At 57.6% G+C, this 13,188-nt stretch overlaps 1 protein-coding gene across 3 annotated transcripts in view; it reads left to right on the top strand.

The window, feature by feature from the left end:
* The window catches only part of WHRN (whirlin), a 49,532-nt gene extending 37,025 nt beyond the window's left edge, over nucleotides 1-12,507 (top strand). For 2 of the 3 annotated variants that reach the window (XM_064677116.1, XM_064677118.1), the window contains exons 7-13: nucleotides 544-756; nucleotides 2,935-2,967; nucleotides 7,161-7,232; nucleotides 7,628-8,216; nucleotides 10,239-10,417; nucleotides 11,006-11,128; nucleotides 11,805-12,507. In XM_064677116.1, the coding sequence (XP_064533186.1) occupies nucleotides 544-756; nucleotides 2,935-2,967; nucleotides 7,161-7,232; nucleotides 7,628-8,216; nucleotides 10,239-10,417; nucleotides 11,006-11,128; nucleotides 11,805-11,987 (1,392 nt within the window). In that variant the 3' untranslated portion in view covers nucleotides 11,988-12,507. The remainder of the gene's footprint in view (nucleotides 1-543; nucleotides 757-2,934; nucleotides 2,968-7,160; nucleotides 7,233-7,627; nucleotides 8,217-10,238; nucleotides 10,418-11,005; nucleotides 11,129-11,804) is intronic. The other variant, XM_064677117.1, reaches the window with a different exon arrangement.
* The last annotated feature ends 681 nt before the right edge of the window (nucleotides 12,508-13,188 follow it).

Below are 13,188 nucleotides of genomic sequence, written 5' to 3' on the forward strand. Positions count from 1 at the left end.
ACTGTGGGCACTGTCACAGTCTGGACATTGTCACACTGTGGGCACTGTCACAGCCTGGACATTGTCACAGTGTGGGCACTGTCACAGTGTGGACGTTGTCACAGTGTGGACGTTGTCACAGTATGGCCCAGTGCCTCCCAGGTGATCTGCTCAGGGCAAGGGTGAGGGTATGGAAGCCAAATCCAGGTGTAGCTGATTATCACAGAGTCATCCCAGCATCACAGAATGGTTTGGGTGGGAAGGGACCTTAAAGCCCATCTCCTTCCAACCCCTGCCATGGGGAGAGACACCTTCCACTAGCCCAGGTTGCTCTGAGCCCTGTCCAACCTGGCCTTGGACACTTGCAGGGATGGGGCAGCACAGCCTCACACTCTGGGGGATACAGGCTGGTGTTGAGTGGCAGAGGAGCTTCTGGTGATGTTTAGGACCAAAGCTCCTGCTGTGTCACCTGCTGGTACATCCCATGGCCGGTGCTGAGCAGGGAGGGAGGGCGGGTCTGTGGTGCTGCCCCAACCTGTCTCTGGCTGTGTCTGCCTGGCCCAGTTCTCCCTGCTGTCCGAGGTGCGGGGGGTCATCTCCCCTCAAGACCTCGACCGCTTCGACAACCTGGTGCTGAAGAGGGAGATCGAGTCCATGAAGGCCCGTCAGCCCTCGGGGCCCGGCACCGCCACCGACTCCTACTCCATGATGTCCTACAGCGACACCGTGTCCTCCTCCAGCAGCCACTTCACTGCCACCACCGTCAGCTCGGCCCGGGTGAGTCCCCCGGGGTGATCCCTTCCCTCAGCACCTGCTCCTGAACCTGAGCCTCACCACAAACTCCCCTCCTGGAGCGCTGTGAAGGCCTTTTACCCCACCTTTCACCCCACCCCGTTCAATCCCCCCTGGATTCCCCCAAAGCTTTTATTTTTGGGGGGATTTTTGGGTGGAATAAAGTGATGCCACGATGTGTGCTGGGTGTCTCTGTGCTCCTGTGCCCCCCGTGAGGGCTGTGGTGCTGCATGTCACTTTGTCCCCAGTGAGGACCAAGCCAGTCTCCCTTCCAGGACCTCTGGCAGAGCCGTGCATTTGAAGGACAAACATGGGTTTAAGTGTATGGACAAATGGCTCATTTAAATGAAAAAAAAAAAAAAAACCACCCTGAAAAAAAGCTCTTCTAGACTCCTCTAGGCAGTTAAAGCAAGTCTCTTAGCCACACTTGTAACTCAGCTTTGGAATTCAGTGTTTACTGCCTTTTAGTTATTTATATTTTTAAAAAGCACGGCACTAAATGTATTTTCAATAAAAACTATCACAGCACACGCACAAATATGTAGGATAAAATATTATGTGGAGCAGCAGAATGCAGGTTTCACAATGCATAAAAATCACAGATAAGTTGAACTTCCCGACCCTCATCTAAGTAATTCCAAAATTTCATCCCCAGACAAAGCAGAAAGGCCATTTTGGGTTTTAAGCCCAACGAACTAAAAAAAAAAAGATGCTTTGTCTTTAAAACGTTATTTTGTAGACAGAGAGCTGCATCCACACAGAAATCCCAGCAATGTGCTGCTGCCACACTGTGCCTGCTGCTGTTCACCAGCTTTTAAATCAGCTCCTTAAAGACCCTGGCTGCCTGTTCCCACTGCCAGTGGCTGCCTCCCATGCCAGCCCCTGCCCGCTCTCCAGCGCTCCCTCCCACGGCTCTCCCAGGCTGTCGTGGCACGCACCGTCTAATTAAGTTGGTGTAATCACCTCAGAGTGTGCAGGCACACAGCCCCCAAATTAATTTCCTTAGCCATAAAATGCCTTTCATCAGAAATGCATTAGTAACCTTGGAAATTAAGCCCTTCCTGAGCAGAGCAGGGGACAATGGGATGTGTGCTGGCCCCGCAGCAAGGGAAGTGTCACAGCTGGAGTGCTGGGACCGGGATGTGGAGGGTCCAGGCACCACAGCTGGGGGGGAGAGAGAGGAGGGGGCTTTCCTGGGGCTCTGCCTGCCTACATGGGGTGGTGCAGCATCCCAGGAGAGCGTCAGAGCAGCAGAGCTGTGCTTTTGCCCCGTTAACTCCACAAATGCCCGTAGGGAAGCCACCTGCTCTGGTCAGGGTGGATCCCACTGAGATCCTTTCTGGATCGGGAGAAACAAAGCCAGTTTTGCTCTGCTTTCCCGAGGACCTGCTGGGAAAATTCTTCTGAAGTCTCTGGGGGCTGGCACGGGTCTGCCAGGGCCGTGTGCTGGGTGTGACACCCTGCTCTCGTGCTGTCCCCGTGCCTGGGGCTGTACCGTGGGCTTCAGGTGTGCCATGCTCTGCCTCCACAGCATGTGCCCAGCGTGGCTGCTCGGGCTGCTGTGTGAGCAGTGGCACATGAGCCCAGAGCTCAGGGAGGGAGACCAGGGTGCTGTTCTGGCATAGAAGGAGTGGGCTGTGCCTTAAAAGCACTGTTTGAAGAGCTTCCTCCAAGAACACACGTCCCTCGATGACATTACAGGTCTTCCCTGGCCCTGTGGCACCCCTTTCCATGGGTGTGAGAACACACCTGCCTCCGAGCTCTGCCTGGGTGTTGGGAGTGCTGGCGCTGGAGATGGTTGTCCCCACTGTTTGCTAAAGCAGCTGCCAAGCTAAAAGCACCAGCTCGTGGTGGATTGGGGCTTGTCTCAGCTAACAGGAGAGAGAGAAGAGGGGCAGAGCTCCTAAACTGTTCCCTCTGCCCTGTTCTGCCCTCAATCCCGATGCCGTTCCCCTCCCCAGCCCCTCTCGCAGGAGGGACTCACCTCAGCCGTCACATCCAGCCCTGGATGCAGCTGGATGTGGATTTGGGGTGTGTTTGGGGGAGGAGGGAGGCGCTGTGCCGGGGTTTGCTCGTCTCGCTCCTTTGCTCCGCATTCTCCCTGATGTCACGTTCTCGCTTTTGTGCTTGTTTTCCTCTGCTCTCCCCCCGGCACGTCCCCAGGAGCGGCTCCTGTGGCTCATAGACCTGATGGAGGTAGGGGAGGAGGGCGAGTGCTGCTGTTGCCATAGTGGATGGGCTGGGGGGGGTGAGTTGTGCCGGGGGAAGGCGGGGACGGGCTGTCCAGGGACTGACATGCGGCTCCTCCACGTGCTCAGCCGCCTCCTTTCACCCATCCCTGCCTGTCCTCTCTGCTGAGGAGAGCCCCTTTCCCCAGCCTGCAGTGCACACGAGGCTCAGCCTTGAGCCAGACCCAGCTGGTGCCAGTTCCTGCCTGCACTGAGTGCCACAGACCCCTCGGGGGTGGGGTTTTGGAAGGACCAGCAGCGTTGGTGGACCCCAAAGTGCTCTTCCTGCTCTCTGTGCTGCTGTGCTGACTTGCTGGGTGGGCATGATGGCTAAATACTTGTAGACTCATAGAATCACAGAATGGTTTGTGCTGAAGGGACTTTTAAAGCCCATCTAGTCCAACCCCCCTGCCATGGGCAGGGACACCTCCCACCAGCCCAGGTTGCTCCAAGCCCTGTCCAACCTGGCCTTGAACGTTTCCAGGGCTGGGGCAGTCACAGCTTCTCTGGGCAACCTGTGCCAGGGCCTCCCCCACTGTTGTTATAAAAAACTTCTTCCTTCTGTCTAATCTAAATTGACCCTGTTTTAGTTTATAACCATCACCCCATGTCCTGTCACAGTGAGCCCCATTAAACAAGCCTGTCCCCATCTTTCTTCAAGTAGTGAAATGCCACAACAAGGTCTCCTCAGATCCTTCTTTTCTCCAGGCTGAGCAAGCTCAGCTCTCTCAGCCTCTGAGCAGGCTGGGCACCCCCTATCATACATCCTTAGGATGGGGGAAAATTTTCCCTACAGGCCTTGGATCTGCAAAAATCCACACTGCAGTGCAGGAGGGTCAGTGTGCATGTGTTGTGTGTGTCCAGCCTTGGAGAAATCCTCACTGAGGATTTCAAGAGGATGGACATGGATGTGGGAAGAGCCTGAGGAGCCCCTCTGTCATGTCAGAGCTCTTGGCTGGGATGAGGCTGAGGAAAGCTGCAGGTTCCATGGTGTGGAGCACATTCCCTGCTCCTCGGCTGGGAGGAAATCACAGGGTCAGCGGGTCGGGCAAGTGGTGGAGCAGGGACTGCTCAGGAGACAGGACCTCTGGCAGCTGTGAACCTGACCCAAAAACCATATCCCTCTGGGAATGGCTGTTATCCAGCAGAGAACAGCTGTACCATTCCCAGATGGAGTTTGTCACAGGCACCTTGAACCGTGGGACCCAGATTTCTTTGGCCCCTGTCCCACCAGGGGCTTGACCAAAAATAACCAGGCTGAGCAGGCCCTGCCTTGGGAAAATGATTCCATTACAGGATGTTTCCTTCAGGATACCTGGAATGAGACAAGGCCACGTTGTGCAGTGCCACCCCTGGGTGCTCTGTGTCTGCTGCCTGACTGTCACCAGCACCTCCTGTAAGTCCTGGGTCTCAGGATGTCCTGCAGGGCAGAGCTTGGTTGGAGACTGCAATAATCAGGTCTGACCAGAGCAGTGGGAATTCCTGATCGCTTCCAAGCACAACAGTCTGGCATTCCCTTTGTCCCTGCTCAGCCCCCAGTGGTGGGATGAAGGAATTGAAATCTCTGTTGGTTTTGGTTTGGTTCTCCATCACCTCCTGGCAAAGCTGCTGCCATCCAAAGGTGCCTTCTCCTCCCAGGGCCTGGCTTCCTCCCACCTCCCTGGGATATCCCACAAGGAGGGTTCCCATGGGAGCAATCCTCTCAGAGGATGAGGATGGAGACAGTGAAGCCACTACATGTGGGTCATTGTCACCCTTAGAGCCCCTGAAGTCTGGACCAGGGACTTGGGGCTCCTCCAGCCCTGCAGCTGCATTCCAGAGTGGGACAGGGAGGAGAAGAGAGAGGGGAAGAGAGAAGGAAAACTGGGCTTGTTCTCAGGCTGGTGCAGTTGTTGAAAATCGAGACCCTGTGGGACTCAGGCTGAGTGGCTCTGCACAGCTCTCGTTAGCAGTAACTGGAAATTAAGGGACTGATTTGGAGCTGGGAGGTTAATTAAAGGTTGAGTTGTGTTCCCCGGGGAGATAGCAGTTTCTCCACCCTTTAATCTGCAAATGAAAGCTGTCTGCCTGCCTGACAGATGCTCTCCAGCTCCATCACTCCTGCCATTCTCTCTGAGCAGGATAGAAGGACAGACATTTCCCAGCTCCTCTGTGAAGGAAGGACCTCACCTGGCCCCCAGTTTCTACAGGGAACTGGAAAACAGATGGGGTAAAGGAGCAGGGAGTGGGCAGGAGGGAGCAGCCTCCTCAATAAAGACTCATTTCTCAGGGCAGTGGCAGGTGGTGAGTCTTTCAAGGGAAATCCAGGGAAGCACAGCCCTAAAAACAGCCAGTTCCTGAAAGTAAATGTGCTGGGCTTAAAAGCCATCGAGTTTTACAGCCCAGAGCAATCCCTGTTTAATTGCTTTTGCTCCCAAAGAACTAAGCTGGGGAGAAATAAATCTCCTGCTCACACACCCCACCAGGAAAAGGTGCCCTGAGGAGGATGAGCAGCATCAGTGTCCCTGGCTGGGGGGGAGCAGAGCTGGCAGTGGGATCAGGGGGTGGAGGGCAACGTCTGTGCCCACCCAGTGTGTGCCACAGGAGTCACATCTCAGTGCACAGACTGTCCTTTCTACAAGGCCAGGGCTGGGACATGGCATGGGATGGGCTTGATGGGCACAGGGTTCAGTGGCAGGACTGGGAGAGGTGGCCCTGGCAGGTTTTGGGGGGGCATCAGACAGACTCTTCTTGTTTTAGTGGCGACATAACTGTGACTGTTTGACAACAGGCTGCTCCCAGTCACACTGCCCAGAGAAGCTGGGGCTGCCCCAGCCCTGGGAGTGTCCAAGGCCATGTTGGAGCAACCTGGGCTAGTGGAAGGTGTCCCTGCCCATGGCCAGGGGGTGGAATGAGATGATCTTTAAGGTCCTTTATAACTCAAACCAGTCTGGGATTCTCTGCTTCTCTCTCAAAAGCCACATGCCCTTATGCTGGATTAATTGATGATGAAACCAACCTTTGCCAGAGGCAGGAGTAATTTCCCAAGTGAAGATTTACCTGTCACTCCCTGAATGAGCCGTTTCTCTTTGTTCCCATTCTCCAGGGCTCTTTCAGAAGCCACGGAGATAAAAGCACTTTGCATCAATGTTTTTGCCTCTTCTCTAATGCTCTTAATTGTCTCCCGTGTCTATTTTGGGACTCCAGCATCTTACAGGCACAGCAGCAGCCTCCAGCAGCTGGGGGAAATGCAGATGCACCAGCATTTCAACTAATCAGCTGTTTACCCTGCAATAAATAACAGGCACTTAAACACAAACTGTGCCCTGCCCAATCCAACAGGAGAGAACAAACATCCCTGTGAACGTGACAGGAGCCAAGTTCTCCCTTCCTGAGCAGCAGCAGCTCCTCTCCAGAGCAGGAGTTGCTGTGGGAGGGGGGATGAGTCTGGGTTTGCCCTTCCAGGGCCTTGCAGGAGCAGCAGGATGTTCCCCCCTGGCAGAGCATCCCCGGAGCCTGGGCAGAGCTCACCAGGGAAAAGCTGCACCCCCTCTGTGCCCCCTGTTCTGCCAGCCCTGGGACTTGGCCAGGTGCCTGTCTGTTCTGCTTGGCTGTATCCATGTCCTTGAGTCCCTCCTGACCCACAGCTGCCCCTGCACAGACAGACTGACAGATTCCCAGTGTCCTTCCGGATATCTGGAGCTGGGATGTGTTCAAAACTGGGGTGTGACATTTCCTGATGACATTTTGACTCGTAGAGGGAAAGCAGCTTTGGTTTGCATGAGACCCACTGTTCTGGCTTGCAAAGGGAAGGGAGTTTTGAACTTTTCTATTGCCCTTCTCCTGGGAAGGATCCAGATATTGAGCCTGAGCTCCTTCCAAATGAAGGAGGAGGAGCTGATTTGGGTCCAGAGGAGCTTATTCCTCCTCTGCAGGAGGTCAGGTCCACAGCAGGCTTTGAGAACACCTTAGCTTGGGAGAGCCTGTGTCCCACAAAACTACTTTGATAGGACATGTGAGTCTCCAGGGAACCTCCAAGGAGACAAAAACCTTTGGGTGACAGACTGGCCTTGCAGGGGGAGGGGGTTTGGGGGATCACTCCATGTCCTCTGTCACACTGGCACTGTGGTGGTTGCTCTTGCTGCTCTGACATGGTTTTCTCTGCCTTCTTTGCCCTCTCAGAACACGTCAGAACTGGAGGGAGCTGGGGACTGCCACCAAAGCAGCATCAACACCCTGCCAGATGTGTCCCTGGTAAGGCCCTGCAGGAGCTGCTGCACCTCGGATGGGAGCTGGAGGAAAACTGGGGGTACTGAGTTTTGCCTCAGCTTCAGTAGCTCTGCTACATCAACACCCCAGGGATGTCAGAGAAGCCAGTTAATCCAGTTGGTTAGGAGAAGGATCCTGGCTGGCTGAGCAGGAGCAGCATTGTGGGAGCCAAAGCAGAGACTGAGTGATTTGTCCTCTAATCATCCTCATTTGTGAATCATATTCTTATTGTCAGAAGATCAGAAAGGTGCTTCTGTGACAACCAGCCAGGGTCACTGGGAAAAGATAAAGACACGGGTGACACTGAGCCTGAGGAAGCCCTGGAGAAGTTCTCACAGCTGAGCACGGTGTCCTAAAACCTCCTGTTCTTGGTTTGGCAGGATGACATCTCCTCCTTCCCAGACGAACCACCCAACTTCAAGCCTCCTCCTCCTCCTGCAGCCCCTCAGCTGCTGGACCCCTCAGCTGCCCAGCACAGGAACCCAGGGAAGGACAAGCCCAAGCGTCCCTCCTCTGAGTCCTCCCAGTCAGGCCTTTTCTTCGTGGCCCCCCGGAACCCCACCCCCCCTCCCAGTGCCCCCGAGAAGGACACGCTCAGCGTCAGCTCCACTGCCACCACCTCCACCGAGGATTCCTCCCCCAGCGCCATCTACGCCACCATCTCCCCGTCCCTGCACGGCTCCCGCAGGCAGATGGATGCCCAGCTCTCCCTGGTCACCCAGCACCCCATCGGGCCCTTCCCCAGGGTCCAGTCCCCCACCAGGTTGAAGAGCCCGTCCCCGGAGGCTGGAGGGGTCCAGAGCCCCCCGTCCCCGTCCCCTCCTCCTCCTCCCGCCCACCCAGCGCCCCCTCCCCCGGACAAGGGCAGCCCCCAGGCCGTGGCCAACCAGCACTTCATCATGGTGGAGGTGCACCAGCCCAACAGCGAGCCCGACGTCAACGAAGTGAGGCCCCTGCCCCAGGCCAGAGGTGGGTGGCACCTGCCCCTCGAGAGAGAGAGAAACGGGAGAGGAGGCAGATCTGCCCCCGAGCTGGAGCCCCTCTGCTCTGGAGCCAGGCTGGGAGAGCTGGGGGGGTTCACCTGGAGAAGAGAAGGCTCCGGGGAGAGCTGAGAGCCCCTTCCAGTGCCGTGGGGTCCCTTGGGGATGGAGAGGGAAGGGGGGTCCCGGGGCGTCCCTCGCAGATGGAGAGGAAGCGGGGTCCTGGGAGCCCCTCGGAGATGGAGAAGGAAGGGGGTACAGGAGGATCCCTCGGAAATGGAGAGGGAAGGGGGTGCAGGGGGATCCCTCGGAGATGGATAGGGAAGGGGGTACAGGGGGATCCCTCGGCAATGGAGAGGAAAGGGGGTACAGGGGGACCCCTCGGCAATGGAGAGGGAAGGGGGTACAGAGGGATCCCAGGGGATCCCTTGGAGGTGGAGAGAGAAAGGGGTACGGGACGGATGTCCCTCGCAGATGGAGAGGGAAGGGGGGTCCGGGGGAATCCCTCGAAGGTGGAGAGGAGGGAGTGTGGTCTCGGAAAGTCCCCCGGAGATGGAAAGGGGTCCCGTGGGGTCTCTCGGAGGTGGAGAGGGAAGGGTGTCCCGGGGGATCACTCGCAGATGAAGAAGGAAGGGGGGTCCCGGGGGTGCCCGGAGGGTCCTGGGGGTATCCCCGGCCCCCCTTACCCTGTGGGACCGACACGAGTGGCAATGTCGCCCTCCTGTGGCCCCGTCCCGTCCCTGCAATGGGTTCATTAACCGCGGTTAATGAGGGTTCGTTAATGAGGGCGAGGGGCTGCCGGGGTCAGGTCCTGCCCGAGGGGTGTCCGCAGTGGGACCTCGACTCCCCCGAGTGCCAGAGCCGCTGTCCCGGACACCCCGCGCTCCCCGCGGGTGCGGCTGTGCCGCTGTTCCCGGCATTCCCGGAGTCTCCATCTGCGCTTGGAGTCTTTATTCTCCAAGATGAGAAAGCTCCTTTATGGCAGCACCTCTTTGTTCGGGTCCGTCCCAGTCTCCTCCCACGTGGAGCATGGTCTGGATAAACGGGCAGGAACCCAGGACTCATCATTCTCTCCCTCCATCCCTGTTTGGGATCAGGGTTGGATCCTGGACCTGAGTATGAGGCCACTTGTCCCCTGACAAGTGCACAGCTCTGTCCTTCTGCCAGGAGGGTGCAGCCAGGTGGGGGTCAGGCTCTTCTCCCAGGTAACAAGGTACAGGACAAGACAAAATCGCCTCAAGTTGTGGAGGTTCAGGTTGGATATTAGTGAAAATTTCGCCAGTGAAAGGGTGGTCAGGCATTGGGACAGGCTGGGGAGGAGTCTCCATCCCTGGAGGGGTTTGAAAGCCTTGTAGATGTGGCACTTGGGGACATGGGCTAGTGGTGGGCTCGGCAGTGCTCAGGGAACAGCTGAACTCGATCATAGAATCATAGAATCGATTGGGTTGGAAAAGACCTCCGAGATCATCGAGTCCAACCCTTGGTCCAAATCCAGTCCATTTACTAGATCATGGCACTCAGTGCCACGTCCAATCTGCGTTTAAAAATCTCCAGGGATGGTGAATCCACCACCTCTCTGGGCAGCCCAATCCAATGCCTGATTACTCTCTCTGTAAAGAATTTTCTCCTGATATCCAACTTAAATTTCCCCTGGCAGAGCTTAAGCCCGTGCCCCCTTGTCCTATTGCTGAGTGCCTGAGAGAAGAGACCTTCTCCAACTCAAATGACTCTCTGTTCTATGTCACCCACTGATGTCAAATCATTCACCTCCCCCTATTTACAGTCCCGTGGGCTAGTGGTGGGCTCGGCAGTGCTGGGGAATGGTTGAGCTTGCTTAGAAGTCTTTTCCAACCTAAGCAGTTCCGTGATTCGGAAGCTTGGGAGCCTGGCTCCGAAGGCCGGGTGTCATTCCCGGGGGATCTGCCCGGCCCTGGGATCTGCCCTCGCCCCGTGCGTGCCCGGCCGGCCCCGGGGCCGCGCTGCCCGCCCTCTAACCCGCGTGTCTCCCCAGCCTCCACGCTCTCCCAGCTGTCGGACAGCGGGCAGACCCTCAGCGAGGACAGCGGGGTGGACATCGGGGAGCTGGAGACCAGCGGCAAGGACAAGAGCCGGCAGCCGGGCCCTGGGAAAAGCCGGAGCCTCAAGGAGGCCGCGAGGAGCGAGGGGGCGGCTGAAGGGGCCTCCAAGCCGGTGAGGGCCCGGGGGGGGCTGCTGGCTGTGGGAAGGGGCACCTGGGGCTGTCCCCCACTGCCTCATCCAGCCAGTTCTGCTTCCCCTTCCCCACCAGGCAACTGCTCTGCTGTGCTTTAGTGGGTTATTTATCCTCTGTAGTGAGCTGAGTGAGCTCTCTGGGGGGCTGAGCTGTGGGAAAGGGATCAGGAGTGGCTGAAAGGGGCTCTGTAGAGCTGATTCACTCCATGCTGGGTAAATCCAGTCCCTCCCAGCTACAGGAGGCATGGCAGAATCCCTGGCTCTGAGGGAACATCCCCAGGGCGCAGTGAAGTCACCTGTAGCCTGGAAGGGAAGGTGGCAGCAGGTATCAGGGGGGTTCTGATGGTGGTATAGGTAGGCAGGCAGACAGCTGCTCTGCTCTTTCTGAAGTTCTTCCAGCCCTGCCCGTGGTTGGGATCTTGGATGTCAAGAGTTAGGGAGCAAATGTGTCTGTCCCTCTGCGGTGACAGCCAACCATGGGCGTCCCTGCCTGCCCTGGGACACCCCAGGGAGTGTGGCAGGCACATGATGTCCAGCCTCCCTTAGCTGTGCCCTCTCTCCCCACAGCCAGGGCTCCTGGAGCCCACGTCGTGTCTGATCCGGGTGTCCAAGAGCGCTCCCACCTTGGGCATCGCCATCGAGGGCGGAGCGAACACGCGGCAGCCGCTGCCCCGCATCGTCACCATCCAGGTAGGGCGGGCTGGGAACGGGAATAACTCCATGGACATCCCATCCCTCTGCTCTCTGAGCAGGCTGGGAAAGCCTTTGAGCCATAGCCAGAGCAGAGGGGGGATTTTAGAGGTGCCTCCCCCTGCTACAGCCCTGCACGTCCCCAGCCATCATCCTGCTGTGGGGGTTTGCATCCGTGTCCCGTGGATGATCCCGCACCTTAACAGACATCCTGGGAGCCAAGGATTTGCTGCAGACATTTCAGAGGGAGTCAGGGCAGCCCTGAAAGCTTGGCTGGTGTCTCCAGATGTCTGGAAACTCCCAGACAGAGGACTGGGGAGGGGGAGTGGTGGATGAGAGCCAGACAACTGAGCCCTCCAGAGCTGTCTCCCTGTTTGCTGTTTACTTGGGGCAAAATTCAAGCTATTTACAGCAAAAGAAAAGCAGAGCTGACTGTGCCTTGGTTATTCTTGGCCACCCCAGCTGGCGCCACGCTCCAGGAGCAATCAGGAGGGGAGCCAAATTCACCCCCTCTCTCCAAAAAGCGAAATATCTCATATCCATCACGTTCCTTCGCCGGTTCAGGGTGAACATGAGGGATATGAAATATGTCCCATTTGTTTTCCCCCCAAAAACCAGCTGGGTTGAGCCAAGGGAGGGATGGTGGGAAGGTGAGCTGACCACCTCTCTCCTGCAGCGTGGGGGGTCGGCACACAACTGTGGGAAGCTGAAGGTGGGCCACGTCATTTTGGAGGTGAACGGCACGGGCCTGCGAGGCAAAGAGCACCGGGAGGCCGCCCGCATCATCGCCGAGGCCTTCAAGCTGAAGGACAAGGACTACATTGACTTCTTGGTCACAGAATTCAACGTGGCCCTTTAGGGATGGCTTTTGGGAGCGCGGAGTGGGACGGGGATGAAGGGCAGCGCCGAGGTGTGAACGAGGTCCCGCCACGCAGAGCCCGCGCACGCAGACACCCCCAGCTTGTCCCCAGATGTCCCCTCGCCCGCTGTGGACTCGCTGCCTGGGTAGGGCAGGCTGAGAATGGGCAGAAATCACTGCACGTCCCTCAAAAGTCTCCACCCTGTCCTATCTGGGGTAGGGAAAACGCCCTCTCCCCCTCGGCCGGGCGGGAGGACAGCAGAGGTCTGGGTGTCCCCCTTGTCATTTGAGTGCCACACACACAGCAAGGCGGGCCCGTGGCTCAGGCTGCAGGGGTTTTGGGTGGTGGCCACTCCCTTGGGTGCTCACCCCCCCCCCGTGCCCAGGGGAGTGGCACAGGCCACGGGTGGGGAGGCAGAGAGAGCAACTGGAGGCCTTGTAAATCGCTGGCAACGTCGTCATATTTATATATACAGAGCTTGTGCTTTTAATTTTTCAATAAATCTATCAGGGTAGAAAAGGACTGTGGTTAGGGGGGTTCTTGGGGGCTGGGATGGGGGGGAGGAAGGGGCAGGGGTGACTGTGGGGCTCCCCATGGCCAGCAGGGCAGGAGGGAGTGTGGTGGTGGTGGGCTGGGAGGGAATGCTCCATGTTAGCCCCATCCCATCCCATCCCATCCCATCCCATCCCATCCCATCCCATCCCATCCCATCCCATCCCATCCCATCCCAGTCCTATCCCTGTCTCATTCCCATCCCATCTCATCCTCTCCCCATCTCCATCCCCTCCCTGTCCTCATCCCAATCCCTGCCAGGGATCCCTGGAGGATAGGAAGGGGCAGTGGTGCCTCTGGGGCTCCCCAGCACGGGCAGAGCATGTGGGAGTGCGGTGCTGGTGGGCTGGGAGGGGATGCCCATCCCCAAACTCATCCCCATTCCCATTCCCCTGCCATCGCAATCTCCATCCCATCCCCACCCCAATTTAGACCTTCCTCATCCCCATCCTGTGCCCATTCCATGCCCATCCCATCGCTGTCCCGGCCCCATTCCCATCCCATCCCATCCCATCCCATCCCATCCCATCCCATCCCATCCCATCAATCCCATCCCATCCCATCCCATCCCATCCCATCCCATCCCATTCCCAGCGATCCCGGAGGATGCACAGGCGCAGCGCTCCGCCAGGGGGCGCCCGCGCTTCT

Source organism: Pseudopipra pipra, chromosome 20 (assembly GCF_036250125.1).
Source record: "Pseudopipra pipra isolate bDixPip1 chromosome 20, bDixPip1.hap1, whole genome shotgun sequence".
Lineage (NCBI taxonomy): Eukaryota > Metazoa > Chordata > Aves > Passeriformes > Pipridae > Pseudopipra > Pseudopipra pipra.